Source organism: Aquarana catesbeiana, linkage group LG06 (genome assembly GCF_042186555.1).
Source record: "Aquarana catesbeiana isolate 2022-GZ linkage group LG06, ASM4218655v1, whole genome shotgun sequence".
Taxonomy (NCBI): Eukaryota; Metazoa; Chordata; class Amphibia; order Anura; family Ranidae; genus Aquarana; species Aquarana catesbeiana.
Genome location: NC_133329.1, coordinates 54,891,309 through 54,918,267, shown reverse-complemented (window position 1 = coordinate 54,918,267; position 26,959 = coordinate 54,891,309). Strand labels below are relative to the sequence as shown.

The 26,959-nt window shown below is 50.4% G+C and overlaps 1 protein-coding gene across 1 annotated transcript; it reads right to left on the bottom strand.

Annotated features, from left to right (window-relative positions):
- Positions 1 to 4,806: 4,806 nt before the first annotated feature.
- On the bottom strand, positions 4,807 to 26,155 carry LOC141147569 (zymogen granule membrane protein 16-like). The gene is made up of 4 exons (XM_073634794.1): positions 26,096 to 26,155; positions 7,916 to 7,959; positions 7,638 to 7,770; positions 4,807 to 5,260 (listed from the first exon to the last, which is right to left on the bottom strand). Exons 2-4 carry the CDS (start codon positions 7,956 to 7,958, stop codon positions 4,939 to 4,941), a joined length of 498 nt encoding a protein of 165 aa, XP_073490895.1. The 5' UTR covers position 7,959; positions 26,096 to 26,155; the 3' UTR covers positions 4,807 to 4,938.
- Between the last annotated feature and the right edge of the window lie 804 nt (positions 26,156 to 26,959).

Below are 26,959 nucleotides of genomic sequence, written 5' to 3'. Positions count from 1 at the left end.
TAGACTTCCTGATGCCCAACAGGTCTGAAAGTCTCTTGATGAGACTACTCTTGAAATCTCTCCCTTAATCAAAGTGGATGCGTTGGGAAAGACCATAGTGCACAAAGAATTTCTCCGCGAAGATCTTGGCCACCATGGATGCTTGTTGGTCCCTCGTGGAAAACGCCTGGGCATACCGAGTGGAATGGTCAGTCACTACCAGGATATTTCCTTGCCCGCTCAGATCAGGCTCCAAGCACAGATTGTCAATGCACACCAGCTCCATGGGTCCTTGACTCTGAAGATGGTCTACTGGGGCAGCTCGGTGAGGCAAAGTCTTCCTTTAGATACATCTGATGCAGGAGTGGCAATAGTCCTCAACTTCAGCCTGTATGCAGGGCCAGTAAAACCAGTCCCTCACCAGGAGAAAAGTCTTCTTGGGCCCTAGGTGACCATGGTTGTCATGTAGGTGTCAGGGCTGGGCTCAGCCCTTCCTTCTCTGAGCTGGCTGCTCAGCTGTCAGCTAATTGCCAGCTCCCATTTCTCTCCACAGTTACCCAGGAAGTCGTCCAGCTCACTTGATCTCTGCCTTCACCTTTGTCAACATCACAGAGTCTTTCTCCTGCGTTCCTGTTGAAGACTTGCTAGGCTGACGTTCCTTCTGGCTCCTGATCCTGCTTGCTGTACTACTACGTTTATCTCTGGCTCTTTGACATTTGCTTGGCTGACTACCCGATCCGCTTACTGAACTCTGGCTTGTTTTGACTACGCTTACTCTGTTTACCTTATTATTAAACAAGTGTGATTTAACTATATTTCTGATTCATGGTTCCTGACAGTAGGGCAGTTAATACTTTCTCCGTATGTTTTTCAGGTAGGAATAGCTTCCATTTTTCTTCAGAATCGTCAGAGGGGCCCCTTCGGTAGACCAACCCTCTGTGCACCTGAAACCGATACCACTCTCGGTGCAGCAGATCGGTCTCCTTTGGGGAGTCAGTGAGGAGCAAGTCAGGGCATTGGCTCTCCAAGGCCTTCAATGCCAAGCTACAGGGAGGGTCCTCCAACTGGTCCCTCCGCAGGTCTTTGACAGCTTGGGCAGACCTTCGTCCCCGACTTGGGCGACATTGCAATAACATCTGGGGACACCAACGGCTGACACTCCAACCTCTTCGGTCCTGGATCCTACTCCAGGTTGATGTTCTGCTCCTTGACATAAGGCTCGTACCCTTCAGGTGTCAGTTGGACGTATTCTTCTGGAGGGTCCCTGGAACAATGGGGCCTTCTTGACAAAGCATCAGCGTCTTGTTTCCTGACCCCGGTCGATACTTCAGGCTGAAAATAAACCCTGATAGAGCAGATAACCATCTGTGACCCGTGGCATCCAACTTGGTGGTAGTGAGGATGTAGGTGAGAGCATTGGTGTCAGTCTTGATCACGAACTCTGCTCGATACAGGTAATCCCTCAGCTTATCCACCCACTTCAAGACCAGGAACTCAAGTTTGTGCATGGGATAGTTCTTCTCAGCGGGGGCCAAGTTCCGACTCACGTAGGCAACAGGCCATAGATGGCAGTCATGCTCTTGATATAGCACCCCACCTAACCCATCTCGACTGGCGTCAAAGTGTAGCTCGTATGGCTTGGTTGGATCTTCATAGGCCACGACTGGAGCGTTTGTTAGGCTTCACTTCAGCTGCCTAAAACCTCTTCATACTTCAGAGTCAATTGTTCCTGAATGGACTCTAGGTTTTCTGGGCCCTCCAGCTGGTCTGACAGGCTTCGCCAGATCAGGGTCAGCGTCTTAGCGAATCCCTTGACAAATCTTCTGTAATAAGAGCAGAATCCCAGAAATGACCTAAGCTCAGTCACGTTGGTAGGTCTCGGCCAGGAGGTCAGTGGCCACTTCATCAGCAGACACAATGTGACCAAGGTAGTTGACCGAGGGTTGATAAAACTGGCACTTTTCCAGAGACAGCTTCAACCCCCTCACCATGGAGTCTCTTAAGGACCTTCTGCAGAAACTTTGTGCTCTTCCAGGGTCTTGCTGAAAACGATGGTGTTGTCTAAGTACACCAACACCTCGATCAGTTTTATGTCACCCATGGTCTTCTCCATTAGCCTTTGTCTGGGGCACCAGACAGGCCTTGATGCATACGGTCAAATCCAAAGATCCCCTGCGGGGTAATAAAAATGGTCTTCTCCCGATCCTCAGGGTGCATGGGGATTTGGTAATACCCACTCTTCAAATCCAGCATGGTGAACCATTTCACTCCTGACAGGCTCTGCAAGGCATCTTCTATCCTTGGGGTGGTATATTGGTCGGGAATGGTCCTTCAGTTCAGCGTCCGGTAGTCAATACCCAGCTTCAGTGACCCATTCTTCCGTACCACCACTATTGGGGAAGCGTATAGACTCTGGGACTCTTGGATGATACCTGCCCTCTTCAACTCTGCCAGTTGTTTATGCAGATCCTCCAAGTCTCCTAAAGGAATCCATCAAACTCTTTCCCTGAACGGCTTATGCACTCGAAGAGATGGATCTGGTATTGGGCACTTTTTGTACACCCCACATCAAATTCACTCTTGGAGAATGCAGCCTGCCATCTCAGGAGCTGAGTCTTGGCCCTTTCTTTCCATTCAGGCAAAAGGGGAGTATTTTTCGGATAGAGCTCCTCCACAGAGATCCCATCCTTTGTTCCCCCTACCAAATCAGACGGCGGGACTGGGGTGGCCAGATTCACTTGTCCCAGCAACATCTGAGCTGGCATCTTCACTGGCGAAGCTGTTATGTTGCGGACACTAACCAAGATCTTCCCGTGACTTCTTTGCAACCCTTTGATTGAAACTACCTCGGGAATTATCTCCACTCCGATGTCTTCTCTCTATCCGTCTGATTGAAGGACCATGAAAGGGCCTGCTTGCTTCCAATTTAGCTTGACAGATGCTCATAAATAGGCCACTTTACCAGGCTGTAACACCTTCTCACACTGGTCCAAGCGCCAGATCTTTCCCTTCTGTTTTTGTACCAGGTGCTGGTAGGCTTGTCTCAGCATGGGGTGCAAACTTGTAGTTGAAGTGCCGGCTCCAGAACAAGAGGAGTCAACAGCCTTCTGACAAGATCAGTATTGGTCCCTATGATGAGAGAACTCTTACTGGCCCCTGGTGGGCGAGGGCAGACCACTGCCTGAGTTTCAAAAGTCTCGGCTTTCCCAGCCATAGAGGGATCGAAGGTCAGCTTGACCGGTATATAGCTATCATATGGGAAGTTCTGAGTCACAATGCCCCATATCTGCAGCTATTCCAACTTCTGCAAAGGCAGGTGCTTGAGGTGCCTGTCATAGAAATCTCTGTAGAGAAGGGTCACTTAAGCTCCAGTATCCCGAAGGGCCTTGGTGTAGACTCCCTTTACTTGGATGGGAACAACAGGAGAAGGTCCCACCAGCTTGTCAGGGAGCATGGAGGAATTGGTGGCCCTAGCCGGTTCGGTGGTTTGTATCCGCACTCCTCTCTGTGAGGTTCTGATTTGTCTTAAGTCTGCGCTAAGTTCTGGGAGTCTGGTGTGCATTGACTCTCCAACACCAGGCAGCATTTGTCAAAAGAAACAGGACACTGGGTTGCTTGGAGGCAACAACGGGGGGCCCTCTGCAAGGGTTTGGACTTTCGCTGCTGTCTCTTCGTGTCATTGGTTTTGAGCCAGCTACCATAGATGGGCACCCGGTTGGCTCCTTCACCAGAGCCCTCTGAAGTTTCCCTCTGTTTTCTGGCACTGTGCTTCAGGCTTCACTGGGCTTGGACACACCTGTCGATTAATGTCCCACATAATTTCAGCATACCTTGGTATGCTCAATGGCACTCCTCACTGGTACACGTGAAAATGCTCATCACCGCCTCCGATATAGACAGTAGTATGGATATACGTTCATCGTTACCAAATATCCATAATATCCCCGTAATTATGGATAATCAAACATTAAAATCACTTGATCTTACCGGATCTAATGAATATCAATTAGCCGGGGTGATTTTTTGGCCAGAAAATTTGATAAGAGGGGGCCAGCCCCCTCATTAATCACTTAATAAGTCTCTAATTATGTGAGATCTAACGTTAAAACCACTTGATCTTACCAGATCTAACAAATTTCTTCCAAACTAGCTGTTTGGTCAATTTTTTGATAAGGGGGGGTTGATGACGGGTTAGCCCCCAGCAAATAACTGTTAATATTGCTTCTTCTGTGTGAGATATAACGCAAACAACGGTTGATCTAACCTGATCTAACAAACTGCATAAGATTTTTTCAAAAATTTTGATATGGGGGGGCTAACCCAGCAGAGGTGATAATCTATGTTTCTTGGTCTGAATGTTAATCAAGTTGAGTAATGTGTAGAATTTTTGAAGATGTCTATACTATTTAGTGATTGAGATATAGATTATATATATATATATATATATTAATATAATACAGTGATATTTCTCTTGGTTGAGGAAAAAAAACCCTTTTGTTAATATATTATAGGTTGAAGTAAGCCTTTATTATGTTTAGTCGTGTATACAATATGTTATACATATTTTTTTTTTAAATTATATATAATATTTATTTTTTGTATAAAAAAAAGTTGGAATGTGTTTCTTGTTTGCGAGATTCTCTTCTCAAATAAAAAAAATTGCCAACTCAATATTGAACCCTACGGACTAAGACTGGGATACCATTAAAGTTCTTGTGTGTGTGTAGGCAAGTGTCCCAATACTTTTAGTAATATAGTGTAGTTGACTATAGTTCTCCTTTCAGAAAGCCTATAATTTTGTTTTAATATAAAAGAATCAGACAGGCATTGTAGATGCAGATTTTATTATGAGGAGAGGATACACGGAATATTGGGAGCTGATACAAATGGGGGGTAAGGTAGACAGATGACAGACGGGGGCGATACTCTGCAGCTCAGGTCGGCACAGTGGTCTGGAAATTACTTGTTGCAGGGGACGCAGTTGCTGTAGGGGTAGTCCCAGTGGAAGCCGATGGCGTCGATGACGGAGCCGGAGCTTCCGCTGATGTATCTCAGGAAGGTGTCGGGGAACAGAGGGGAGCCGTTGAAGGCGGTTCCGGTTTCTTTGCCGAAAGAGAACATTCGCCCCTTGTTGGTGATAAATACCAGCTGGCGGATGTAGGAGTTATATTTCCCATTTACCTGGCTAATGTGCTCTCCGGGGTGAAGGAAAATTTCCTCCAGATCACCCGATGTGCCACCGCGGTACTCTGACCACGTCGTCCCATATCGCACCTGGATCCTGTGGAGGGAACAAACCCACGTCATTCTTCAGAAGAGAAATAGAGAAAGAACATCTAAAATTGTAACATAAGATAAATAATATGAATAAAACTGCCATAAGCCCCATGCCAGCCTTAGATTACCTGGCAAAAAAAAATGCTGCCAGTGCCGCAGCTATTTCCCCCAAAAATCACAAGATTTATGCATTGGTTTAACCACTTCAATACCGGGCGATTTCACCCCCTTCCTGCCCAGGCTCATTTTCCGCTTTCAGCGCTGTCACACTTTGAATGACAATTGCGCGGTCATGCAACACTGTACCCAAATTGCATTTTTTTTTCATTTTTTTGAGACAGATAGAACTTTCCTTTGGTGGTATTCAATCACCACTGGGATTTTTTTCTTTTTGCTAAACAAATGAAAAAAAGACCGAAAATTTTGAAAAAAAAAAACCTTTTTTCATTTCTGTAATACAATTTTACAAATTAATCATTTTTCTTCTTCACCGATGGGCACACATAAGGCACCACTGATGGGCACTGATAGGAGGCACTAATATGCTGCACTGATGGGCACTAATATGCTGCACTGATGGATACTGATTGTTACTGATGAGGCGGCACTAATAGGTACTGATGAGGCAGCACTGATGAGGAAGCACTGGTGGACACTAATTAGCACAAATGAGGCTTCACTGATTGTCACTGAAGAGGCTGCACTGATGAGCACTAATGAGGCTGCACTGGTGGGCACTGATGAGGTGGCACTGGTGGTCACTGATTAGCACTGATGAGGCTTCACTGGTGAGCACTGATGAGGCAGCAATAATAGGCACAGATGAGGCATCGCTCATGAGCACTGATGAGGCAGCACTGGTGGGCACTGATTAGCACTGCACTGATGGGCACTAATGAGGTGGCATTGATTGTTACTGAAGAGGCTGCACTGATAGGCACTGATGAGGCAGCACTAATAGGCACTGATGAGGCAGCACTAATAGGCACTGATGAGGATGCACTGATGAGGCGTCACTTATAAGGCTGCACTGATGGGCAAGGATATGCTTCACTGATGGAAACTGATGGGGCTAAACTAATAACGTCCAGTCATAATGGCAAAACCTCTGCCCAGTCATCAATCTGCTATAAGCTGGGCAGGAAGGTGTTAATAGGGATGGTCAAATTTGGGTGATTTTTTTGTGTTATTTTAGGGTGCAATCAGCTGGACCATGAGGATTACAAACGCTCTTTTCAGCTACCCTGGACATGTTTTTCTAGTCTCATTATTTTAAATGACTTTACACATGTAACAATACAATACACAAAATAAAATATCAAAAATCAAAAAAATTAGAGCAGTTCCTCTATCAAAATTGCATGTACTGTACATACATCCTGTGTGAATGGAGCAAGATCAAATGTTCTTCAGTCTATTTTCTCTGCAATTGGAATGTGTGAATGGGGAAAATACCACATTATGGCCACAAGATGGTGATGAGGAGCACAATTATTTCTCAATAGTCATGTCATAGTCCTAAATCAGGGATCTCCAAACTACACCACATCTGGCCCTCTGCAAGGTCTTATCCGGCCCACCGCTAGGGTCAGTGAGGTATAGTCAGTGTGCACTGATTGAGGATTCAGGCCAGCAGAGGTCGCCCTTTGTCTCCACTTCAACCCCTCCAACCCGCACCCAGACTTTGTAAAGGGTGACTCTAATGGGGACCCTGATGTAAGGGGGGGAGGTCTAATGGGGACCCTGGTGTAAAGGTGGACTTTGATAGGGACCCTGATGTAAGGGGGGAGTCTAATGGGATTCTGATGTAAGGGGGGACTCTAAAGGGAGCCCTGATGCAAGGGGGACTCTAATAAGGATTCTGATATAAGGGGGGGTCTAATGGGGAGCCTGATGTAAGGGGGGTCTAATGGGGACCCTGATGTAAGGGGGAGTCCAATGGGGATCCTGATGTAAAAGGCAATCTAATGGGGATTAGATATCCTCCAAAGGTCCCTCAAAATTTTTGGGGGACCTTTTCAGGGGTCTGTGCACCATTTCTTTATTTTAAATAGAAGCCATATGGGAAATGTCATTTGCCATCAGTTGAAAACCATTTTTCCTTTGTACCTGTCCCTGCTCCCGGCCCAGTGGAAGTTTTACATGTTGTTCTGCACTGGTACACGTTCCCAGGGCAGTGCCCCGAGCATTTTGATTGGACAGATTTGTCTCCCATTGCGTTCGGCATCTGAACTTCTTTTAAGTTTGCAAAAACTCTGTTCTCTAAACCCGGAACAGCTGAGCTCAGTGATAATAGAGAATAGGGACAGACACTGAGAATCCCCCCAATATACACATGTATTAGTATGAAGCTGATGAGAAAAGGAAAAAGTGTGTCTCACCCGGTGATGTAGAGACGGTTGTTACGAACTCTCAGGGCTGTGATTTCTCCATCCAGTTGGTTTCCAGACTGTGAAAATCGCTTTCCACCGCCACCGCCATATTCACCGGAGTACGAGGAGCTGCGCTGCTGAGCTGAGGAATAAAGGAGGCAAAACAGCTGTGACATCACTATTCTCTGTATATAATATATTACACAGGAGTGACATCACCACTCTCCAGATATAAGAAGGGTGACATGAGATGTGAATATATCAGATGAGAGAAGAGGATCTCTTACCTGCAGCGATGGCGCACACACTGACAAGGATCCACAGCAACATTCTGTTATAAAACAAAATTTACATTATTATATAATACATATGCAGCAGAGCATTGCACCTCAAATACTGCACATCACTATCTGTAATACTGAAAGTATATATAATATAATGAACCACCGAAGGTAAACTATATCGCCTTCAATATGTTGCCAACATCCCAAATTAGTACGGACAAAACAAGAACCCTAAAAAATATAGGGAACTTTCGTACCCCCCGGTACACTGGGACTTTATGGGCGAACAAAACAATTACGTTTAAGTAAAATTATTATTTATTTAGAAAAGCCATAAAAACAAGACATACTGAACATGAATCTTTACAAAAGTGCGTATACAGTGAATTTTCTTTCATATGATCATTATATACTTCCATCTATAGATGCATGTTTCTCTGTAAGCCTAACATGTTTCAGGACAATGTCCCTTCTTCAGAGGCATGTTGCAGAGAGAAGCCCCAGTGTACCGGGGGTACGAAAGTTCCCTATATTTTTTAGGGTTCTTGTTTTGTCCGTAATACTGAAAATATTGCCCCTCAAATACTGCACAACACTGTCCCCAGTACTGCAGAGCATCGCACCTCAAATACTGCGTAGAATTGCCCTCAGTAGTGCAGAGCATTGTAGCTTCAATACTGCACAACACTATCCCCGATACTGCATAGCACCGTCCCCAGTCCTGCAGAGCATCACACCTCAAACACTGCACAGTACTGCAGAGCATTGCAGCTCTAATACTGCATAGCACTGCCCCCCGTACTGCAGAGCACCGCAAACCAAATACAGCACAAAACTGTTCCCATATCTGCAGAGCATTGCACCTCAAAAGCTGCTATGGACCGCTCTTCGAAACAGAAGACCGATGTACTTAATATTGTTTCCATTTCTCTGAAATTGTTCTAAAAATCGTGAAATTTTGGCAAAATGTCATCATTTTAAAGGGGAAATGAAGGTGTAATGAGCTTTAAATAATTCCCAGAGAACCTTCCTCCACCTATTCTGTGTTTATGCTAAGGAGCTAATGAGCGGAGCAAGTTGTTTTGGGGGGGGGGGGCAAAACCAATTTCCTTCAATGATATGTTCATCCCTGCTGAGCATTACACCCATCGATAATTATCAGTGGACTTTCCCTTTAAATCATCTTGTACAATGTTCATTTATCAGATCACTGCAGAATATTACTGCTCATGCAGATTATCTCATGCTCCATACAATACATTATATGCTGCATTTAGACATCACACCGCTCTAGGCAGGTCTCAATATTAACGCCCTTTTGTACAAGCTCCGCCCCCTGCGTCATGAGATGGGTAAAAATCCAATTTTATAATGCCCTCATGTTGTAAATCGCTGCGCAAATTGATGGCGCTATATAAATCTGGTATATTAATAATAATTATAAAAATAATAAAAATGTGCTATTGGAGACATCATGGGGTCTGTCCCATATACATAGTTGCCAACAGTCCCGAATTTCCCAGGACAATCCCGATTTTGGGACCCTTGTCCCGATCGGAGGCTGTCCCGAATCGGGATTTGCCAAGGGGATATTCGGGAATGTTTGCATTTTACATTTTTATGGCAACAGGCTTCAGTAAAATGCCGCCGCCGCTAGAATGCTCCCCCTTGTGTTCAGTAGAGAGAGGAAGGGGGCTCGATCTGTGCAGCCAATGAATCGGCTTCTCCTCTCGCACGGATTGGCCCCTCCCCTCTCCACTGAACACACACGGCGCCGGCTGCCGCTATAATGGACACGACAATCACATGTGCTGGAGCCTGGGGGGCATTATGGGAGGGGGTCTGCACTGCCTGGGGGGCATTATGGGAGGGGGCTCTGCACTGCCTGGGGGGTGTTATGGGAGGGGGGGTCTGCACTGATGGGGGGTCTGCATTGATGGAGGGGGTCTGCATTGATGGAGGGGAGTCTGCACTAAGGGGGTCTGCATTGATGGGGGGTCTGCACTGAGGGGGTCTGCATTGATGGAGGGGGTCTGCATTGATGGAGGGGGGTCTGCACTGTGGGGTCTGCACTGAGGGGGTCTGCATTGATGGAGGGGGGTCTGCACTGAGGGGGGTCTGCACTGATGGGCGTCTGCATTGATGGGGGGTCTGCATTGATGGGGGTCTGCACTAAGGGGGTCTGCTGAGGGCTTCTGCACTGATGGGGGGTCTGCATTGATGGAGGGGGGTCTGCACTGAGGTGGTCTGCACTGATGGGGGGGTCTGCACTAAGGGGGTCTGCATTGATGGAAGGGGGTCTGCACTGAGGGGGTCTGCATTGATGGAGGGGGGTCTGCATTGATGGAGGGGGGTCTGCACTGATGGGGGGTCCGCACTGAGGGGGCCTGCATTGATGGAGTGGGGTCTGCACTGAGGGGGTCTGCATTTATGGAGGGGGTCTGCACTGAGGGGGGTCTGCACTGAGGGAGTCTGCATTGATGGAGGAGGGTCTGCACTGATGGGGGTCTGCACTGATGGGGGTCTACATTGATGGAGGAGGGTCTGCACTGATGGGGGTCTGCGCTGAGGGGGTCTGCATTGATAGAGGGGGTCTGCATTGATGGAGGGGGTCTGATGAGGGCTTCTGCACTGATGGAGGGGGGTCTGCATTGATGGAGGGGGGTCTGCACTGAGGTGGTCTGCACTGATGGGGGGTCTGCATTGATGGAGGGGTGCCTGCATTGATGAAGGGGGTCTGCATTGATGGAGGGGGGTCTGCATTGGAGGGGGGTCTGCACTGAGGGGGTCTGCATTGATGGAGGGGGGTCTGCATTGATAAGGGGGGTCTGCACTATGGGGGTCTGCATTGATGGAGGGGGGTCTGCACTGAGGGGGGTCTGCACTGAGGGAGTCTGCACTGAGGGAGTCTGCATTGATGGAGGGGGTCTGCGTTGATGGAAGGGGGTCTGCACTGATGGGGGGTCTGCACTGATGGGGGGTCTGCATTGATGGAGGGGATCTGCATTGATGGAGGGGGGTCTGCACTGAGGGGGTCTGCACTGATGGGGGGGTCTGCATTGATGGAAGGGGGTCTGCACTGAGGGGGGTCTGCTGAGGGCTTCTGCACTGATGGAGGGGGGTCTGCATTGATGGAGGGGGGTCTGCACTGAGGTGGTCTGCATTGATGGAGGGGGTCTGCATTGATGGAGGGGGTCTGCATTGATGGAGGGGGTCTGCATTGATGGAGGGGGGTCTGCACTGATGGGGGGTCTGCACTGAGGGGGTCTGCATTTGATGGAGGTGGTCTGCACTGAGGGGTCTGCACGGAGGGGGTCTGCATTGATGGAGGGGGTCTGCATTGATGGAGGAGGGTCTGCACTGAGGGGGTCTGCACTGATGGGGGGTCTGCACTGAGGGGGTCTGCATTGATGGAGGGGGGTCTGCACTAAGGTGGTCTGCACTGATGGGGGGTCTGCATTGATGGAGGGGGTCTGCACTGAGGTGGTCTGCACTGATGGGGGGTCTGCATTGATGGAGGGGGTCTGCATTAATGAAGGGGGTCTGCACTGAGGGGGTCTGCATTGATGGAGGGGGGGTCTGCACTGAGGGGGGGTCTGCACTGAGGGGGTCTGCTTTGATGAGGGGGGGTTTGCACTGAGGGGGGTCTGCACTGAGGGAGTCTGCACTGAGGGAGTCTGCATTGATGGAGGGGGTCTGCACTGATGGGGGGTCTGCACTGATGGGGGTCTGCATTGATGGAGGGGATCTGCATTGATGGAGGGGGGTCTGCACTGAGGTGGTCTGCACTGATGGGGGGTCTGCATTGATGGAAGGGGGTCTGCACTGATGGGGGTCTGCATTTATGGAGGGAGTCTGCATTGATGGAGGGGGGTCTGCACTGAGGGGGTCTGCACTGAAGGGGTCTGCATTGATGGAGACGGGTCTGCACTGAGGTGGTCTGCACTGATTGGGGGTCTGCATTGATGAAGGGGGGTCTGCATTGATGGAGGGGATCTGCATTGATGGAGGGGGGTCTGCACTGAGGTGGTCTGCACTGATGGGGGGTCTGCATTGATGGAAGGGGGTCTGCACTGATGGGGGGTCTGCATTGATGGAGGGAGTCTGCATTGATGGAGGGGGGTCTGCACTGAGGGGGTCTGCACTGAAGGGGTCTGCATTGATGGAGACGGGTCTGCACTGAGGTGGTCTGCACTGATTGGGGGTCTGCATTGATGAAGGGGGGTCTACATTGATGGAGGGGGGTCTGCACTGAGGGGGTCTGCATTGATGGAGGGGGTTTGCACTGAGGGGGGTCTGCACTGAGGGAGTCTGCATTGATGGAGGGGGGTCTGCACTGATGGGGGGTCTGCACTGAGGGGGTCTGCATTGATGGAGGAGGGTCTGCACTGATGGGGGTCTACATTGATGGAGGGGGTCTACATTGATGGAGGGGGGTCTGCACTGAGGGGGTCTGCACTGAAGGGGTCTGCATTGATGGAGACGGGTCTGCACTGAGGTGGTCTGCACTGATTGGGGGTCTGCATTGATGAAGGGGGGTCTGCATTGATGGAGGGGGTCTGCATTGATGGAGGAGGGTCTGCACTGAGGGGGTCTGCACTGATGGGGGTCTGCACTGAGGGGGTCTGCATTGATGGAGGGGGTCTGCATTGATGAAGGGGGTCTGCACTGAGGGGGTCTGCATTGATGGAGGGGGGTCTGCACTGAGGGGGGGTCTGCAATGAGAGGGTCTGCATTGATGAGGGGGGTTTGCACTGAGGGGGTCTGCACTGATGGGGGTCTGCACTGAGGGGGTCTGCATTGATGGAGGGGGGTTTGCACTGAGGGGGGTCTGCACTGAGGGAGTCTGCACTGAGGGAGTCTGCATTGATGGAGGGGGTCTGCACTGATGGGGGTCTGTACTGATGGGGGGTCTGCACTGATGGAGGGGGTCTGCATTGATGGAGGAGGGTCTGCACTGATGGGGGTCTACATTGATGGAGGGGGTCTGCATTGATGGAGGAGGGTCTGCATTGATGGAGGTGGGTCTGCACTGAGGTGGTCTGCACTGATGGGGGGTCTGCATTGATGGAAGGGGGTCTGCACTGAGGGGGTCTGCATTGATGGAGGGGGTCTGCATTGATGGATGGGGGTCTGCACTGATGGGGGGTCTGCACTGATGGGGGTCTGCACTGAGGGGGTCTGCACAGAGGGGGGTCTGCATTGATGGAGGGGGTCTGTACTGATGGGGGGTCTGCACTGAAGGGATCTGCATTGATGGAGGGAGTCTGCATTGATGGAGGGGGGTCTGCACTAAAGGGGTCTGCATTGATGGAGACGGGTCTGCACTGAGGTGGTCTGCACTGATTGGGGGTCTGCATTGATGAAGGGGGGTCTGCATTGAGGGGGTCTGCATTGATGGAGGGGGGTTTGCACAGAGGGGGGTCTGCACTGAGGGAGTCTGCACTGAGGGAGTCTGCATTGATGGAGGGGGTCTGCACTGATGGGGGGTCTGCACTGATGGGGGTCTGCATTGATGGAGGGGATCTGCATTGATGGAGGGGGGTCTGCACTGAGGGGGTCTGCACTGATGGGGGGGTCTGCATTGATGGAAGGGGGTCTGCACTGAGGGGGGTCTGCTGAGGGCTTCTGCACTGATGGAGGGGGGTCTGCATTGATGGAGGGGGGTCTGCACTGAGGTGGTCTGCATTGATGGAGGGGGTCTGCATTGATGGAGGGGGTCTGCATTGATGGAGGGGGTCTGCATTGATGGAGGGGGGTCTGCACTGAGGGGGTCTGCATTTGATGGAGGTGGTCTGCACTGAGGGGTCTGCACGGAGGGGGTCTGCATTGATGGAGGGGGTCTGCATTGATGGAGGAGGGTCTGCACTGAGGGGGTCTGCACTGATGGGGGGTCTGCACTGAGGGGGTCTGCATTGATGGAGGGGGGTCTGCACTAAGGTGGTCTGCACTGATGGGGGGTCTGCATTGATGGAGGGGGTCTGCACTGAGGTGGTCTGCACTGATGGGGGGTCTGCATTGATGGAGGGGGTCTGCATTAATGAAGGGGGTCTGCACTGAGGGGGTCTGCATTGATGGAGGGGGGGTCTGCACTGAGGGGGGGTCTGCACTGAGGGGGTCTGCTTTGATGAGGGGGGGTTTGCACTGAGGGGGGTCTGCACTGAGGGAGTCTGCACTGAGGGAGTCTGCATTGATGGAGGGGTCTGCACTGATGGGGGGTCTGCACTGATGGGGGTCTGCATTGATGGAGGGGATCTGCATTGATGGAGGGGGGTCTGCACTGAGGTGGTCTGCACTGATGGGGGGTCTGCATTGATGGAAGGGGGTCTGCACTGATGGGGGGTCTGCATTTATGGAGGGAGTCTGCATTGATGGAGGGGGGTCTGCACTGAGGGGGTCTGCACTGAAGGGGTCTGCATTGATGGAGACGGGTCTGCACTGAGGTGGTCTGCACTGATTGGGGGTCTGCATTGATGAAGGGGGGTCTGCATTGATGGAGGGGGGTCTGCACTGAGGTGGTCTGCACTGATGGGGGGTCTGCATTGATGGAAGGGGGTCTGCACTGATGGGGGGTCTGCATTGATGGAGGGAGTCTGCATTGATGGAGGGGGGTCTGCACTGAGGGGGTCTGCACTGAAGGGGTCTGCATTGATGGAGACGGGTCTGCACTGAGGTGGTCTGCACTGATTGGGGGTCTGCATTGATGAAGGGGGGTCTACATTGATGGAGGGGGGTCTGCACTGAGGGGGTCTGCATTGATGGAGGGGGTTTGCACTGAGGGGGGTCTGCACTGAGGGAGTCTGCATTGATGGAGGGGGGTCTGCACTGATGGGGGGTCTGCACTGAGGGGGTCTGCATTGATGGAGGGGGTCTACATTGATGGAGGAGGGTCTGCACTGATGGGGGTCTACATTGATGGAGGGGGGTCTACATTGATGGAGGGGGGTCTGCACTGAGGGGGTCTGCACTGAAGGGGTCTGCATTGATGGAGACGGGTCTGCACTGAGGTGGTCTGCACTGATTGGGGGTCTGCATTGATGAAGGGGGGTCTGCATTGATGGAGGGGGTCTGCATTGATGGAGGAGGGTCTGCACTGAGGGGGTCTGCACTGATGGGGGTCTGCACTGAGGGGGTCTGCATTGATGGAGGGGGTCTGCATTGATGAAGGGGGTCTGCACTGAGGGGGTCTGCATTGATGGAGGGGGGTCTGCACTGATGGGGGGTCTGCAATGAGAGGGTCTGCATTGATGAGGGGGGTTTGCACTGAGGGGGTCTGCACTGATGGGGGTCTGCACTGAGGGGGTCTGCATTGATGGAGGGGGGTTTGCACTGAGGGGGGTCTGCACTGAGGGAGTCTGCACTGAGGGAGTCTGCATTGATGGAGGGGGTCTGCACTGATGGGGGTCTGCACTGATGGGGGGTCTGCACTGATGGAGGGGGTCTGCATTGATGGAGGAGGGTCTGCACTGATGGGGGTCTACATTGATGGAGGGGGTCTGCATTGATGGAGGAGGGTCTGCATTGATGGAGGTGGGTCTGCACTGAGGTGGTCTGCACTGATGGGGGGTCTGCACTGAGGGGGTCTGCATTGATGGAGGGGGTCTGCATTGATGGATGGGGGTCTGCACTGATGGGGGTCTGCACTGATGGGGGTCTGCACTGAGGGGGTCTGCACAGAGGGGGGTCTGCATTGATGGAGGGGGTCTGTACTGATGGGGGGTCTGCACTGAAGGGATCTGCATTGATGGAGGGAGTCTGCATTGATGGAGGGGGGTCTGCACTGAAGGGGTCTGCATTGATGGAGACGGGTCTGCACTGAGGTGGTCTGCACTGATTGGGGGTCTGCATTGATGAAGGGGGGTCTGCATTGAGGGGGTCTGCATTGATGGAGGGGGGTTTGCACAGAGGGGGGTCTGCACTGAGGGAGTCTGCATTGATGGAGGGGGTCTGCACTGATGGGGGGTCTGCATTGATGGAGGAGGGTCTGCACTGAGGGGGTCTGCACTGATGGGGGTCTACATTGATGGAGAGGGTCTGCATTGATGGAGGAGGGTCTGCATTGATGGAAGGGGGTCTGCACTGAGGTGGTCTGCACTGATGGGGGGTCTGCATTGATGGAAGGGGGTCTACATTGATGGAGGGGGTCTGCATTGATGGAGGGGGTCTGCATTGATGGATGGGGGTCTGCACTGATGGGGGGTCTGCACTGATGGGGGTCTGCACTGAGGGGGTCTGCACGGAGGGGGGTCTGCATTGATGGAGGGGGTCTGTACTGATGGGGGGTCTGCACTGAAGGGATCTGCATTGATGGAGGGAGTCTGCATTGATGGAGGGGGGTCTGCACTGAGGGGGTCTGCACTGAAGGGGTCTGCATTGATGGAGACGGGTCTGCACTGAGGTGGTCTGCACTGATTGGGGGTCTGCATTGATGAAGGGGGGTCTACATTGATGGAGGGGGTCTGCATTTATGGAGGGGGGTCTGCACTGAGGGGGTCTGCATTGATGGAGGGGGGTCTGCACTGAAGGGGTCTGCATTGATGGAGGGGGATCTGCACTGAGGGGATCTGCACTGATGGGGGGTCTGCAGTGAGTGGGTCTGCATTGATGGAGGGGGGTCTGCATTGATGGGGGGTCTGCATTGATGGAGGGGGTCTGCATTGATGGAGGGGGGTCTGCATTGATGGAGGGGGGTCTGCACTGAGGGGTCTGCATTGATGGAGGGGGTCTGCATTGATGGAGGGGGGTCTGCACTGTGGGGTCTGCACTGATGGGGGGGTCTGCACTAAGGGGGTCTGCATTGATGGAAGGGGGTCTGCATTGATGGAGGGGGGTCTGCACTGAGGGGGTCTGCATTGATGGAGGGGGGTCTGCACTGATGGAGGGGGGTCTGCACTGATGGGGGATCCGCACTGAGGGGGCCTGCATTGATGGAGTGGGGTCTGCACTGAGGGGGTCTGCATTGATGGAGGGGGTTTTCACTGAGGGGGGTCTGCACTGAGGGAGTCTGCATTGATGGAGGGGGGTCTGCACTGATGGGGGGTCTGCACTGAGGGGGTCTGCATTGATGGAGGGGGTCTGCATTGATGGAGGAGGGTCTGCACTAAGGGGGTCTACATTGATGGAGGGGGTCTACATTGATGGAGGGGGTCTGCATTGATGGAGGAGGAGGGTCTGCACTGAGGGGGTCTGTACTGATGGGGGTCTGCACTGAGGGGGTCTGCATTGATGGAGGGGGTCTGCATTGATGAAGGGGGTCTGCACTGAGGGGGTCTGCATTGATGGAGGGGGGTCTGCATTGATGGAGGGGAGTCTGCACTGAGGGGGGGTCTGCACTGAGAGGGTCTGCATTGATGAGGGGGTCTGCACTGATGGGGGTCTGCACTGAGGGGGTCTGCATTGATGGAGGGGGGTTTGCACTGAGGGGGGTCTGCACTGAGGGAGTCTGCACTGAGGGAGTCTGCATTGATGGAGGGGGTCTGCACTGATGGGGTCTGCACTGATGGGGGGTCTGCATTGATGGAGGGGGTCTGCATTGATGGAGGAGGGTCTGCACTGATGGGGGTCTACATTGATGGAGGGGGTCTGCATTCATGGAGGAGGGTCTGCACTGAGGGGGTCTGCACTGATGGGGGTCTGCACTGAGGGGGTCTGCATTGATGGAGGGGGTCTGCATTGATGGAGGGGGTCTGCTGAGGGCTTCTGCACTGATGGAGGGGGGTCTGCATTGATGGAGGGGGGTCTGCATTGATGGAGGGGAGTCTGCACTGAGGTGGTCTGCACTGATGGGGGTCTGCATTGATGGAGGGGGGTCTGCATTGATGAAGGGGGTCTGCATTGATGGAGGGGGGTCTGCATTGGAGGGGGGTCTGCATTGATGGAGGGGGGTCTGCACTGAGGGGGTCTGCATTGATGGAGGGGGGGTCTGCATTGATGGAGGGGGGTCTGCACTGAGGGGGGTCTGCACTGAGGGAGTCTGCATTGATGGAGGGGGTCTGCATTGATGGAAGGGGGTCTGCACTGATGGGGGGTCTGCACTGATGGGGATCTGCATTGATGGAGGGGGGTCTGCATTGATGGAAGGGGGTCTGCACTGAGGGGGGTCTGCTGAGGGCTTCTCCACTGATGGAGGGGGGTCTGCATTGATGGAGGGGGGTCTGCACTGAGGTGGTCTGCACTGATGGGGGGGTCTGCATTGATGGAGGGGGTCTGCATTGATGGAGGGGGGTCTGCACTGATGGGGGGTCTGCACTGAGGGGGTCTGCATTTGATGGAGGGGGTCTGCATTGATGGAGGAGGGTCTGCACTGAGGGGGTCTGCACTGATGGGGGGTCTGCACTGAGGGGGTCTGCATTGATGGAGGGGGGTCTGCACTGAGGTGGTCTGCACTGATGGGGGGTCTGCATTCATGGAGGGGGTCTGCACTGAGGTGGTCTGCACTGATGGGGGTCTGCATTGATGGAGATGGTCTGCATTGATGAAGGGGGTCTGCATTGATGAAGGGGGTCTGCACTGATGGGGGTCTGCATTGATGGAGGGGGGTCTGCATTGATGAAGGGGGTCTGCATTGATGGAGGGGGGTCTGCATTGGAGGGGGGTCTGCATTGGAGGGGGGTCTGCATTGATGGAGGGGGGTCTGCACTGAGGGGGTCTGCATTGATGGAGGGGGGGTCTGCATTGATGGAGGGGGGTCTGCACTGAGGGGGGTCTGCACTGAGGGAGTCTGCATTGATGGAGGGGGTCTGCATTGATGGAAGGGGGTCTGCACTGATGGGGGGTCTGCACTGATGGGGATCTGCATTGATGGAGGGGGGTCTGCATTGATGGAAGGGGGTCTGCACTGAGGGGGGTCTGCTGAGGGCTTCTCCACTGATGGAGGGGGGTCTGCATTGATGGAGGGGGGTCTGCACTGAGGTGGTCTGCACTGATGGGGGGTCTGCATTGATGGAGGGGGTCTGCATTGATGGAGGGGGGTCTGCACTGATGGGGGGTCTGCACTGAGGGGGTCTGCATTTGATGGAGGGGGTCTGCATTGATGGAGGAGGGTCTGCACTGAGGGGGTCTGCACTGATGGGGGGTCTGCACTGAGGGGGTCTGCATTGATGGAGGGGGGTCTGCACTGAGGTGGTCTGCACTGATGGGGGGTCTGCATTGATGGAGGGGGTCTGCACTGAGGTGGTCTGCACTGATGGGGGTCTGCATTGATGGAGATGGTCTGCATTGATGAAGGGGGTCTGCATTGATGAAGGGGGTCTGCACTGAGGGGGTCTGCATTGATGGAGGGGGGTCTGCATTGATGGAGGGGGGTCTACATTGATGGAGGAGGGTCTGCACTGAGGGGGTCTGCATTGATGAGGGGGGTCTGCACTGATGGGGGTCTGCACTGAGGGGGTCTGCATTGATGGAGGGGGGTTTGCACTGAGGGGGGTCTGCACTGAGGGAGTCTGCATTGATGGAGGGGGTCTGCACTGATGGGGGGTCTGCATTGATGGAGGGGATCTGCATTGATGGAGGGGATCTGCATTGATGGAGGGGGGTCTGCATTGATGGAAGGGGGTCTGCACTGATGGGGGGTCTGCACTGAGGGGGTCTGCATTGATGGAGGGGGTCTGCATTGATGGAGGGGGGTCTGCATTGATGGAGAGGGGTCTGCACTGATTGGGGGTCTGCATTGATGAAGGGGGGTCTGCATTGATGGAGGGGGTCTGCATTGATGGAGGGGGGTCTGCACTGAGGGGGTCTGCATTGATGGAGGGGGGTCTGCACTGAGGGGGTCTGCATTGGTGGAGGGGGATCTGCACTGAGGGGATCTGCACTGATGGGGGGTCTGCAGTGAGTGGGTCTGCATTGATGGAGGGGGGTCTGCACTGAGGGGGTTCTGCTGAGGGCTTCTGCACTGATGGAGGGGTTCTGCATTGATGGAGGGGGGTCTGCATTGAAGGGGGGTCTGCACTGAGGGGGTCGGCATTGATGGAGAGGGTCTGCATTGATGGAGGGGGGTCTGCACTGAGGGAGTCTGCATTGATGGAGGGGGTCTGCATTGATGGAGGGGGGTCTGCACTGATGGGGGGTCTGCGCTGATTGAGGGGGTCTGCATTGATGGAGAGGGGTCTGCACTGAGAGGGTCTGCATTGATGGAGAGGGGTCTGCACTGAGTGGGTCTGCACTGAGGGGGTCTGCATTGATGGAGGGGGGTCTGCTGAGGGCTTCTGCACTGATGGAGGGGGGTCTGCATTGATGGAGGGGGGTCTGCACTGAGATGGTCTGCATTGATGGAGGGGGGTCTGCACTGAGATGGTCTGCATTGATGGAGGGGGGTCTGCACTGAGATGGTCTGCATTGATGGAGGGGGGTCTGCACTGAGGTGGTCTGCACTGATGGGGGGTCTGCATTGATGGAGGGGGGTCTGCACTGAGGGGGTCTATACTGACTCTGCTGGGGGCACCTGATGCGAGGACAGACTCTGCTGGGGGCACCTGATGCAAGGACGGACTCTGCTGGGGACCCCTGATGCAAGGATGGACTCTGCTTGTGGCAGGCGACGTGGCAGGTGACACGCTTAGGGATCCCACTGATTCGGCATTATGGTGAGTTGAATGATTTAATTTTATATTACAATGTAATAATAGAAATAATGCGCTTCAATCATCCTGACACCATAACAATCATGGTGCCGGGATGTTTGAAACGTTAACACCAGGTGTTTGGAGTATCTTTATGTGCTGATTGTTAAACTTTCTAGAATACACATATTTCTATTGTTGTGTAGGATCTGGGGCTGCTGTCCTGTCATTCCCCTCTCTCCCCCTTTCCCTCCCCATCCCTCATTCATCTCAGACTCTAACCACACACCCTTTGAGCCACGCCCATTTAAGCCACGCCCACTATTTCAAGTAAAGCCCATTTTTGCCGCAGCGCGCCGTTTTATTTTTATTGCTAAGCCACGCCTACAAACGAATGCCCCGCCCCCTAATTATTGTACGGCTCCGCCTACAGCCAAAAAAGTGTCCCACTTTTTTTTTTGCAATGTTTGCAACTATGCATATACAGAAATATTTGTTAAACTATACAGACCACCAAATCAGAAAGAAAAAATAGATTTATGTTTCCTAAACTTCAGTGAGTCTCCTGACTCCTCTCAGCACCCCCTTTCCCTGAACAGTTTACTGACTGAATGCAATCACAAATGTCCAAAATCAGGCAAGAAGAGAAAAAAACAGTTTAACCCTTTCATGACTAAGCCTATTTTTGAAATTTGGTGTTTACAAGTTAAAATCCATATTTTTTGCTAGAAAATTACTTAGAACCCCCAAACATTATATATATATATTTTTTAGCAGAGAATCTAGCGAATAAAATGGCGATTGTTGCAATATTTTATATCACACGGTATTTGTGCAGCGGTGTTTTAAACGCAAATTTTTGGAAAAGGTATGCCCACGAATTTTAAAAAATCCAAACAGTAAAGTTACCCCAATTTTTTTGTATAATGTGAAATATGATGATGTGCTGAGTAAATAGATACCAAACATGTCATGCTTTATAATTGCACGCACTCGTGGAATGGCGACAAACTATGGTAGCTATGAACTTCCATAGGCGACGCTTTAAATTTTTTTTACGGTTACCAGGTTAGAGTTACAGAGGAGGTCTAGGGCTAGAATTATTGCTCTCGCTCTGATGATTGCGGCGATACCTCACATGTGTGATTTGAACACCGTTTACATATGCGGGCGCGACTTCCGTATGCGTTTTCTTCGCTGCGCGAGCTCGCGGGGACGGGGGTGCTTTAAAAAAATATATTTTTTTTTTAATTTATTTTTATACTTATAAATTGTGTTTAAAAAAAAAAATGTTTTTTTTTTTATTTTTATTGCTGTCACACGGAATGTAAACATCCCTTGTGACAGTAATAGGTGGTGACAGGTACTCTTTATGGAGGGATCGGGGGTCTAAAAGACCCCCGATCCCTCCTCTGCACTTCAAAGTGTTCAGACGGCGATTCTGAATACTGTGTGTATTTTTTTAAAATTCGGCGCCATTGTGCAGCCGAGTAAACGTGAAGTGACGTCATGACATCGCTTCCGCGTTTACATTGAGAAGGCTAGAACGAAGCCACCCACGGCTTTGTTCCAGCCCGCCCACAGCCGCCGGAGACAGCCGATTGGACACCGGGCCTCCCGATCGCTCGGGAGGCTCGGTAAGAGCGGCGGGAGGGGGGGGGTCCCCTCCTGCTCCTCCGGTATAACAGCCGAGCGACTTTTAGCCGCATCGGTTGTTATATACGGATAGCCGATCGCCCGCTCGAAACAACGGTACCGGGATGATGCCTGCAGCAGCGGGCATCATCCCGGTATAACCCCCGAAAGCCGAGTACGCAGATGTGCTGTTTATATGTATTTTTTTTTTTTTTTTCAAATATGTAAAATGGGGGCAAAATTGAATGTTATTAGGAGGTTATTTATTCTCCATGTCAAATGTTATTGATTTGTTAACAGTAGAGTTTTAGGGGAACATATCACATTATGGCCACTAGATGGAGCTGATGATCATAGTATTATTATTATTATTATTATTATTATTATTTAAGGTACGTACTGTAAGTATTTTAAAGAGGAACTGCAGTCTGCTCACATAATTTGTAATAAAAACATCTTTGCCATTCTGAAGCTTCCCTTCAACCACTTTGCATATTATTTTATATATACTGTGATTCTGTAGTTGCCAAATATGCTGCAGAAATCTCCCTCCACTGAGTCTGGCTGCAACCATTTTAACCGTGGGCAACTGAATCTGCTGCCTGTTCACTTCCTGGATTTACACAGATACACAGAGGCACACCTCCAGCTCTGCAGATCTCATTGGTTCTCTTATGACTCATCCCTCCTCCCTTCTTAGAGAGAGAGAGAGAGAAAGAGCTGTGCATGAAGTCATAAGCCTAGGCTAATGACCAGACAAGAAACAAGAGGTGGGCCGTATAAGGTATTTACTGGCAAAAAAAAAAAAAAAAATTACTATCCAAAGTTAAAACAACAAGGGCAGAAGATTTAATAGCTGGAAAGATGAACAAAAATGACTGAAGGTCCGCTTTAACAAGAGTTTTTGGGAAACATACCACAATATGGCCACTAGATGGAGCTGATGATCATAGTAAATCATTTGATCATCAGAGCCATCTAGAGGCCATAATGCAGTATTTTTTCTGATTCATACTAGTCTGTATTTTCTCCAGGAGAGAATTTAGCAAAAATTTGACTTGGCCTCCCATTTGCACAGAATAAATGTACATGCAGTTGCATAGAACAAATAGCTCTAAAATATATATATACCTCCAGTACCTTTTGTATTGTACTGTAATTGTAATTGTCCCCTTTATACATTGTAAAGCGCTGCGTAAACTGTTGGCGCTATATAAATCTTGTATAATAATAAATATATATATATAAATATAAATATATATATAATTATATATATATATATATATATATAGTAGCGGGGTGCCTGTTAAAATTTAGCGGGGTTAAAATTTCAGGAGAAGTGATTGATGGGATATATGTTCCTCCATGGATTCTTAGATTTGCAATCTAAGATAATACCAGCAAAGACTTCAGGGTAAAGAAGAATAGTTCTTTACCCTGTATTGGTAAAGTCCGTTCCGGGGCTGGTTTTATTGGGAGTCTGATAGAGATCTGGGTGGGACAGACTCCCAAGTCCATGGACTGCAGTTTAATGTTTTCAGGTCTTGATTAAGGCAGCTGGTCCTAGATCTCAGAGAGAGTGTGTGTGTCTCCAAGTGAGGAGGCAACTAGGAGCATGGCTGCTTATTCCCTGACTTTGGATACAAAGTATTTGCATTTGTAAGGACCAGGGCTTTTTTTTTTTTTAGAGAATAGGTGCAGGAACTCCCCCTTTCTGAGTCACCTCTTTTCTGCGCCCCTTCCCACCTACGAGCACCATTCCTTGGTTTCACCCCCTACCCATCTGCCAGTACTGCCTTTTTTAGAGAATACAGAACCAAGTATCATTTTGTAATTTGTATGGAATTTTTATGGAATTTGGTAATGATAACAAGAAAAGCACTAAAATAGATCCCCAGCAGCCAGTAACAATAGAGTCCCCCTCCCCCAGCAACAATAGATTCCCCCATCTCCCCCATCCCCCCCTCCCCCCCGCAACAAGATTCCCCCCAAGCAACAATAGACTCATGGCATCAACAACAGATCTCTCATAGCCAGCATCAATAGACTTTATGGCAGCCAACAATAGACCCCTCCCTCAACAGTAGATCTCTCCCAGCAACAACTGACCCCCAGCAATATAAGACCCACCCCAAGCAACAATAGATCCCCCACCAGAAACATTAGACCTCCTCAGCAACAATAGACCCCTAGTGCTGGAGGTGCTGGAACTGCGTTCCCCCACGTTCCCACTGAAAAAAAGCCCTGGTAAGGACACTTACTACAAAACCAAGGAATGGTCAGACTACGGACACAGTAAGGCTCGGCAGAGCAGAAGTTTATTTTTGTTTGTTTGATGGCAAGATGCCCTTTTTCTTCTGTTTGGGAACATCCTTTTTTCACCACCCTGGACTATACAAAGGGGTATTGGTAAATACCACGTACAGAACGTTCAAAAGAGAAGACAGCCTTTTCCATTCCTCAAGGGCACTGGCAGTATAAGAGGATGCCATTTGGCCTACATGGGGCCCCGGCCACTTTTCAGCGGATGATGGATCGCATCCTTAAACCCCACCAAGCTTATGCATCTGCATATTTAGATGACGTAGTAATTTTTAGTGCAGACTGGGAGAGCCAATTACCTAGTGCAGGCTGTTGTTAAAGCTCCTCTGTTGTGAGGGTCTGACAGCCAGTCCTAAGAAGTGTGCTTTGGGATTAGAGGAGGCCCGCTATTTAGGGTACATTATTGGCAGGGGGGTAGTAAAACCCCAAGTCACAAAAGTCCAGGCAATCAAAAGTTGACCAAGACCCCTTAATAAAAAACAGGTCAGGGCTTTTTTGGGATTAGTAGGCTACTACAGAAGGTTTGTCCCCAATTTTGCTACTTTGGCCGCTCCCTTTACAGATCTTACCAAGGGGGGGGGGAGTCCACAGGGGTAACTTGGTCCCAAGAACCTAAAGACAGCTCTGTGTAATAGCCCTGTCTTAATCACCCCAGATTTCACACAGGAATTTATAGTGCAGACGGATGCTTCAGAAGTGGGATTAGGTGCAGTGTTGTCCCAAGTGGTAAATGGGAAGGAACACCCCATAGCATTCTTAAGCAAAAAATTGACCCTTGCTGGAAAAGAGATATGCCACTGTAGAAAGGGAATGTCTAGCCATCAAATGGGCTCTTGAAAGTTTAAAATATTTTCTGTTAGGGCGACAGTTTTAGCTCCTAACTGACCATGACCCCTCAAATGGATGGCCCAAAATAAGGAGAAAAATGCAAGAGTTACTAGATGGTTCTTGGCTCTACGGAATTTTACATTTTTAGTAGAACATAGACCAGGTAGCCAACAAGCTGAGGAGGCAACTAGGAGCATGGCTGCTTATTCCCTGACTTTGGATACAAAGTATTTGTGTTTGTAAGGACACTTACTACAAAACCAAGGACTGGTCAGACTACGAACACAGTAAGGCTCAGTAGAGCAGAAGTTTATTCTTGTTTGATGGCAAGATGCCCTTTTTCTTTTGTTTGGGAATATCCTGTGGATTAAACGTGAAGTTTTTCTAAAGAAACTGTGAGTTTGTTCCTGCATTGAGTCTGATCCCCCACAATTGTGTGTGTGTGTATATATATATATATATATATATATATATATATATATAATTTTTTTTTATTTTTTTTTTATAAATGCACCCCTTGGTGTTGCCCCCCACCCCCATCTTACACTGCCACCCTAGGCACAGCCATTATGACAAATACAGACAAATGGAAGCCCCGAAAGCATTCACCTTTCAAAGTGACAGGTTCTATTACTTCTCACCCAACAGGTCCCCTTTAAACCCTTTACAGAAATTGCTCCAAAAGATGAAAATCTCTGGCACTGCAGGAATTATGGTGGAGCGCAAACAATTGCGTGCTGTTAGCGTTCATTTTCATTTTTTCAACACCATAAATTTTCAAATTGATCAGCTGTCCCCCCCCCCCCCATATGGTCACCTCAGCCTGGTAATCACTTACCTGAGGTTTGGGTGTCTGGGGTGAGCCTGCCATCCTGACTCCTATAAATAGGTAGGTGGGTTTGAGGCAGGTCCCTCCTTCTGAACAAACATCGGAAGGCGCTGTGGGCCATCTGAAAGGCAAGAAGGTGGGGCAGATAATAAGGATCACCCGGGGTCAGGGCGATTCACGCCTCGGCTACAATCACCTCCCTCCATATCAGTGTTTGTTCTGTCTAAATATAGATGAGAACTCACCAAATGTCAGCTCTGCTGCCAAGAATCGGCATGCCTCGAGTTTCTCAATGACATGATAAATACGACGCTACATTGTGTATAATTCTTTTTTTTTTGGTTTAGTCTGAAAATAATAATAATTTCGACAGGTCATCTTGTAGGTCACTGTGTCTTACAATTTTTTTATTTGTTTTTTTTTGTTTTTTTTACTCAGTTTATTTTATAATCCATAATAAAACAGAGTGTATTTGGCTTTCACCACCTATCCCTATAAAAAGAAAAAAAAAAGGGAACTAGGTGACTGCAATACATACCAGCAGGGCTTTTTTTCTCAGAGAATAGGTGCAGGAACTCAGCCATGTCTGCCACATACACATACCTGACAAATGACATCAAATAGTAACTCTTCCCTCTGCGTCTGCGTACAACCCCCTCCCTCCACTGCCCTCATCTTCTCCCCCCTCCTTAAAAGCTCCACTATCTGTCATATGTCTTACCTTTGTTGCAATATTAGGCTGAAGCACCTACCCGGCTGTAGTACCTCCCAGCATACTATACTATACTACAGTCACTTGCAAGGGAGATCATGCAGTAGTAGCATCAACAACTGGTCACCAGGGAAAAAATGGAGACCACAGAGGGTGCAGCC

Bases quoted from the DNA above. Each gene is read 5' to 3' on its own strand.
- LOC141147569 (XM_073634794.1), bottom strand. From the start codon at position 7,958: ATGTTGCTGTGGATCCTTGTCAGTGTGTGCGCCATCGCTGCAG. The intron at 7,771-7,915 runs GTAAGAGATCCT...TTTATTCCTCAG, and splicing joins TGTGTGCGCCATCGCTGCAG to CTCAGCAGCGCAGCTCCTCG. The intron at 5,261-7,637 runs GTGAGACACACT...TTCCCTCCACAG, and splicing joins AACCGTCTCTACATCACCGG to GATCCAGGTGCGATATGGGA.